This window comes from Lactuca serriola, chromosome 2 (assembly GCF_051521515.1).
Source record: "Lactuca serriola cultivar US96UC23 chromosome 2, Lser_US96UC23_V15, whole genome shotgun sequence".
NCBI classification, from domain to species: domain Eukaryota; kingdom Viridiplantae; phylum Streptophyta; class Magnoliopsida; order Asterales; family Asteraceae; genus Lactuca; species Lactuca serriola.
Genome location: NC_136409.1, coordinates 229397159 through 229404527, shown reverse-complemented (window position 1 = coordinate 229404527; position 7369 = coordinate 229397159). Strand labels below are relative to the sequence as shown.

Genomic DNA, 7369 nt, shown 5'->3' with positions numbered 1-7369 from the left:
ATTTGCACAATTAGGCCATTCGGTATGGAGGTTTCATCACGCGTAGGTATCCTATGTGGAAGGGATTTCCACTATTGAACACCACCTTAAAGTAGGGCTGACAAAATTGTACCACGAAAAACCAACCAACATGTTACTAACCGAACCAATAAACTTGGTAGCCAATATATTTGGTAGTCAACATGTTTGGTTGGTAGTACCGTACCAATGATCAATGTTGGTATGATAATGGTACAAAAATTTGAATATCATGGTAATACCGTACCAACCAATTTATTATATATATATATATATATATATATATATATATATATATATATATATATATATATATATAAATAAATGAAATCATATAGTTCAACTATTAATTGTGTTTCATGTTTACAGTTTTAATAACATTATATTAGTCATTTGATTGTATTAGTCGATAGTTATTACCACGTTAAATCACAAAATTAAAACGTTACTTTAGTATAATTCTTTTGTAAACAAAAAGAACTATGTAACTAATTTCTATACTAAACACTAAAATCTCGATGTCTTTATTTTAGTAGAATTCTTTTGTAAACAAAAAGAACTACGTAACTAATTTCTATACTAAACATATGTCTTTTCTTATTTTTAAATGTTACAATAGAAAATTAAAAAAAGTTGGTATATACCATTATCAATTTATACCAACCAAACATGTTGGTAGCCAAATAAATTGGTACCAAGTATACTTGGTACGGTACCGGTAGAAATTTTTTTATACCAATTATAGTTGGTACGGTACACGGTTTAGAGAAAAATGAATTGGTACCGTACCAATTCCACCCCTACCTTAAAGCATAATGGATGTGTTGTGGAGTGGTGGCCACCACGGAAGATCACCAACGCATTTGTGTCTATCTCTCTTCCTTTTCTTTCCCTCTCTCTTCTTCATTGGTTGTTCACTACCATACCAAATGTATAGTGAGTTTGTTGTGAAAGGGTATTTGATGGTATGAAATTGTTTTCATGCCTATATATGTTGTAAGGATACCGGATAGCCTTAAACCCTACTTTTTTTAGCTTGAAATGTCCCTAAAGTGAGATTTATTGAGTAAATTATTAGGCAATTTGAACGATTAGACTCTAATTTTTCTTTTTAGCTTGGAATGTCCCTAAAGGTTACATTTATTGCATATTTTCTCTTGATGTTTATTTTTTTCCGTTAACGTATGGTAAAATGAAAAATTAACCATATTTCACGTACTCCCCACCTCTCCAAGATCTCCAACCGTGCACCACCGTCACCATTATTAGGACTCCTTCCTAACGATTAATTTAGTAAAAAATTCATAGCTAGTTCCTTTATGTTATATAAAACATAAAAGTTGAAACAGAAGCGTTCTAATAAAATTTTGTACATCGGAACACTAAAAAAGTTAAACAAAATCCAAATCCAATGCAACCATGTTATAAGAAAATATTTGTTTGGCTGCAACATTTTTAACAATATATTTGTTCATCGCATACATATCAATCTGGCAATATTTTTTGCAATTAAGAATAACTTTACCAGTTTTGAAGTTAGGATGATGATAACAAAATGGGGCTAACACAAGCGACGGTGGTGACTTAGACAGATCGGGGTGAGTCGTGTATTAGGAGAGATACCGGTAATGACAAGGGAGATGAGAGATATGATCTATGACAGTAATATAAAACCGGTGGGCGGTGGCTTCTTTTTCCGATGGCCACATGAAGATGGGATCAGACCGGCAGTCAAAGAGGAGATGCGAGATAAGTCATAAGTGGCAGCGTCTTCCCGTTGACATGGACAAGCAGTAGACCGACATTTATAGGGTAGATGGGAGAGACGATCTATGACGGTGACATTAGAGCGACAACGTCTTCTCCGGTGGCCACGTGAGGATGGAAGAGAGGTCGGCGATTGTAGTTAATCTATCCGACGGCCGATAACTGACAGGGGAGATGAGGTGGTAAAAGTGCGATGAGACGCCATAAATGAAGCTCGGGGTTAGGGAATTTCATACTTTTGCAACGGTATAATTTTTTTTTTATAACTTTTTCTTTTACATTTTCATACAATTTTTATTGTGAAAATCCGGATCCCTGTTAATTTACGCTTATCAAAAAGTATATAATATCATCAACTTTTATTAGCGTCTATCTCGGGTTCTTTGAGACCTCTTTGTTTTTCAAAAAAGAATTTTATCTGATTTTTATTAGTAGATTATAGATTATAGATTAAGAATATCGAAAACATATAGTATCATAATCTACAAAAAACTAATTTATCCTTTCATTTGTTATTGTTGGGATTTAATTAAGTAGAACATTGTCCCAAATTGGATGAAATGGTGAATTTAACTATTCTCTTAAACATATTAATGTAACTGGTCCACTTTAAATTAATATGAAAAAATAGGTTTGGATTTATAACATATTAGGTATAAGATCCATATATTATATGAGTTAATTAAAAAAAATTAAATATAAAGGTTTAAATATTTAAGAACTTTGAATTTATAAAAAAATAAGAAAAATAATGAATTATTAAAATTGATTTGTTTATCTTTTAAATTTAAATAAATAAACCAATAAGCTATAATTTGAGAATTTTGAAATAAGAAGATAAATTCAGTAATAAAAATGATATTAATTTATTACTACATTTACTGTATTTATTACATTAAAGTATTAGGTGAAATTTATTAAAACATAAAAAAAACCAATCAAATGACATATACAAAATAAATTAATTCAAAATAACTATAAAATGACATTTGACAAATTAAATGAGCCTGACATATGACAAAAAAACATATTTATTTATTAGAATAGATATATCTAATTCTCGTATATTCTTTAATTTCTTTCCTTAGTCAACTAGTCGTATGATATCAATTTTATTAAAAAAATTTCTTTTTAATTTCAAAATTTCTAAATTAATGTCCGATTAGTTTTCTTTGTTTATTTATCTATATTATTATTTTTTTTAATTTAAAAGAGAAAAATACACTTCAATTATAATAATTTAATATTTTTCTTACTTTTCTTATAAATTCAAATTTCTCAAAAGTTTAAAGCTTAGTATTTTAATTTTTTTTTTTAAACTTATGTAATAAATTAATCTCTAAAATAAAATTTATTATAAAATAATAAATTATGCTATTTTATATTTGTTGTAATATTATTATAGCCAAAATAAAATATCAATGAGCTTACTTTCTGTTTTACAGTGGAGCTGGAGATGAGGTACACATTATTCTCGTGTACTTTTTGATTTTTCGTCTCAATGATTAGTAGTCGTGAGAAAAAGGTTTATCATGTCCAAAACTTCAAATCAAACCAACCACTAATCAACTTCGACAGTTGGACTGCTGCTTTCTGAAAGATGATGCACAGCCACACACAAGAGAATGAGAATCAAGGTGGTGAAGAAACGAACATGGCAGCTTGGCTTCTTGGAATCAAGTACCTGCAAATTCAACCTTATCATCTTCCTCCTCTAGGTTCTTCTTCTTTCCCAATCATTTCACCTGCAACAAAAATTGAATCAAAATACTCTACACTCCAATTACAAAACTTAAGATGCAAACAGGGTAAAACATTCTACAGAATCTTCTTACACTTGATTTCTGTTTAACGATTTAGGCCCTAACGATGTAAAAGTCGAGATCAAGGCTCTCGGAATTTGTGGGAGTGATGTTCATCACTTCAAGGTACGTAAACGTAAACCTCCCTTCTAATTCGTATCCCAGACAGATGCTTAATCAATTCAGTTCATCGATTACGATTTGATTATTTAGAACATGCGAGTTGCGAATTTCATAGTGAAAAAACCAATGGTAATCGGACATGAATGTGCTGGAATCATCAAAGAAATCGGGCACAACGTGAAAAGTGTAGCAGTGGGTGATCGAGTAGCCCTGGAGCCTGGTATCAGTTGCCAAAGCTGTAATCTTTGCAAAAATGGAAGCTACAATTTATGCAAAAAGATGAAGTTCTTCGGTTCTCCCCCAACCAACGGCGCTCTTGCAAATCAGGTAAACCTAGTTAATCTCCTGTTGCTAAATGCAGAATATATCTAAAGAATAATAATTCACAGGTGATTCATCCTGAAAATCTGGTGTTTAAGTTGCCTGATAATGTGAGCCTGGAAGAAGGTGCCATGTGTGAGCCACTTAGCGTTGGTGTACATGCTTGTAGAAGGGCCAATGTGAGCCCAGATACTAAAGTGTTGATCTTTGGAGCTGGGCCTATTGGGCTTGTAACCATGCTGGCAGCCCGTGCATTTGGAGCACCCAAAATCATAGTTGCTGACGTCGATGAACTTCGATTATCATTCGCAAAGGACCTTGGTGCAGATGCCACCATTCAAGTCTCAAAAAACATCCAGGTTTTTTTTTTTTTTTTTTTTAAAGAAAAATTTCAAGATATTATATTTAAATAAATTATCAAGTCTTTAATTAATGTACGTTTGTTTATTTTATTGGACAGGATATAGAAAAGGAAACAACAATGATTTTTGAAGCCATGGGTGAGAGTGTGGACATAAGCTTTGACTGTGTTGGGTTTGATAAAACAATGTCAACGGCTCTGAATGCCACCCGGGCTGGTGGTAAAGTCTGCCTTGTGGGATTGGGACAAACTCAGATGACCATCCCTTTGGTTGCTGCAGCTTCAAGGTTCTTTCATTTACATTTTACTTCACACACACACACACAGAGAGAGAAATTGATGACATGAATGTTTGATGACAGGGAAATTGATGTTATTGGGATATTTAGATACAGAAACACATGGCCACTATGTATCGAGCTTCTGAGAACCAAAAAGATTGATGTGATGCCACTTATAACTAACAGATACAAGTTTACACAACAAGATGTGGAGAAAGCATTTGAAACAAGTGCTCAGGGTGGTAATGCAATTAAGGTTATGTTTAATCTTTGAGGCTGATTTGTTAAAGTATGTTGTCTTGTATAGGGACTAGACAATAAATATTACATTAAGTTTTCTTATATGTATACTTTTGTAATGTATGTTTTGTATCCGAGATTGTCTTAAACTTGTGTAGAACTCCAGCCTAATGGTTTGAACACATGGCCTTTTTTTAATAAATTTCTCATTTTCATAGCATCATCCCATCTCTCAGCAGTTGCATAAATGTTTGATGAAAGAACATAATTCCCGCTGTTATCAGGATCCAATTCAAGGAGTCTGTTAGTGGCAATCTCTCCTATGACTATGTTTCCTTGAAGCTTACAAGCACCTAGTAACATCCTCCATATTATCACATCTGGATCCATTGGCATTTCTTTCATAAACTCATATGCTCTTTCAACATCACCTGATCTACTCAACATATCAACCACACATCCATAATGTTTCATTTCTGGATGCAATCCATACTCCCTTTTCATGCTCTCAAAATACTCCAAACCTTTATCCACCATGCCAGCATGAGCACAAGCAAGCAACACCCCTACAAATGTTCCATGAGTTGGCTTAGTGTTCATCTTGGAGAAGAGGTCAAGGGCGTAATTGGCATTTCCATTCACAGCAAGTCCTGAAATGACTGAGGTCCAGGAAACTGAATCTTTGTGTTCCATTTCTCCAAACACTTCCAATGCCTTCTCTGTTGAACCACATTTACAGTACATATCGATCAAAGAGTTCCCAACGTATAAATCCTGTTTTATGTTGTTTTTACAAATGTAGTCATGGACGGATTTGCCCATATCGATTGAGCCTAGATGAGCACAAGCAGAGAGCACGCTAGCAACTGTGATTTCATCAGGTTTAATGTTTGTGTTCATCATGTCGATAAAGAGAGTTAATGCATCAGAGAATTGAGAACTTTGAGAGTAAGCAGTGATCATAGTAGTCCATGAAATGACATCTCTTTTTGGCATTTTATCAAATAGCTTCCGTGCATCGGTCAAGTCGCCTGCTTTTGCATAACCTGAGATCATGGCATTCCAGGAAACCACATTTCGTTCCTCCATTTCATCAAATACTTCACGAGCTAAATCCATTGAACCATGTCTTCCATGCATATCGATTAAAGTGTTTCCAAGGTAAACATCCATTTTAATGGTATTATCTTTAATGTACTTAGCCATGGACAATCCAATGTTCTTGTCACCTATGTTGATGCATGCTGATATAACCTTCACCATTGTTACTGAATCAGCGATCAGATCAGCTTCTTGGAGAAGATCAAAAAGACGTAAAACCTCTTTATATCTGTTAGATTGACTATACCCACAAATCATGGAGTTCCAAGAAACCAAGTCTCTCTCAGGCATTTCATCGAACACTCTCTTCGCACATTCCAACCGCTTGCATGAAGCATACATATGAATTAGTGAGTTGCAAACATAAAGATACGATCTGAACCCCATCTTAAACGAATGTGCGTGAATTTTCCCTCCATAGCTAGCATCTTGAGCACGACCACAAGCTTTTAAAACATAGATAGAGGTCAGGTTATTTCCTATCAATCCACGGTCGCGCATTTCATCAAACAAATGAAGTGCAAAAACAGGACGATCGCTCTGCGCGACGCATCGAATCAGAATGTTCCAAATAGATAAAGTGGGTCTTTCAATTTGGTCAAATATGAAAAGGGTTTTCTGCAATTTACTTGGCTGAAGAGAATAGGATTGGATTACAGGAAATATCGATGATGAGTCAGTGTTGAGATGAGTTTTAATCAACCGAGCGTGAAGCTCTTTAGCGAATACCAATTTCTCCATCAACACAAGATTCAATCAGGGCTCTCTGAAACAGGGGAAGTTGCAATTTACGTCTTCATTAAGTTAAAATAGACTCACTGTTGGTAGTCGAATAGTGACACGTTGATTTAGGGTTTATAATTCGTTGGTTGGTTGATGATCACTTGAGTGGAAGATAGTTGGTGTTGTGCTTGAAGATATGAGATAAAGATGGCACTTGTGGTGAATGTTTCTCTCCGAGGATGAAAGAAGAAAGAGGGGGATTTGGACTTGAGAAGAAAACATGAAGGTGCCTGCCATTTTCAGGTTACTATTCAAAGTGGGAAAGTCGGTATTTTATAACAGTTTTTTTCCATTCATAAAATTCAACATTTTAAAGCATTAATTGTTGTGTTAATTGTTATATATGGAAAAAAATTATTGTGTACGAATCAGCTCTCATTTAAAGTATAATCATAAAATGATAAAATTAACGCATCTATAAAATAACCACATCAATATTTAGAAGAATCACGATGAATAGTTTGACCTTTTTTTTATAGGAACTTCCCTAGAGGGTTTTGGGTCAATTTTTACGTACCACTAATTTTCACTGCAAACATGAGACTATGTTTCATGTTTTGGAGTCACTACGA

At 34.0% G+C, this 7369-nt stretch overlaps 1 protein-coding gene and 1 pseudogene across 1 annotated transcript; one reads left to right on the top strand and one right to left on the bottom strand.

Annotated features, from left to right (window-relative positions):
- Nucleotides 1-3236: 3236 nt before the first annotated feature.
- Nucleotides 3237-5133, top strand: LOC145088806 (L-idonate 5-dehydrogenase-like). The gene is made up of 6 exons (XM_079027215.1): nucleotides 3237-3503; nucleotides 3646-3713; nucleotides 3801-4037; nucleotides 4100-4390; nucleotides 4492-4679; nucleotides 4755-5133. Exons 1-6 carry the CDS (start codon nucleotides 3386-3388, stop codon nucleotides 4945-4947), a joined length of 1095 nt encoding a protein of 364 aa, XP_078883341.1. The 5' UTR covers nucleotides 3237-3385; the 3' UTR covers nucleotides 4948-5133.
- Nucleotides 5058-7051, bottom strand: LOC145088805 (pentatricopeptide repeat-containing protein At2g22410, mitochondrial pseudogene; annotated as a pseudogene).
- Nucleotides 7052-7369: the final 318 nt, after the last annotated feature.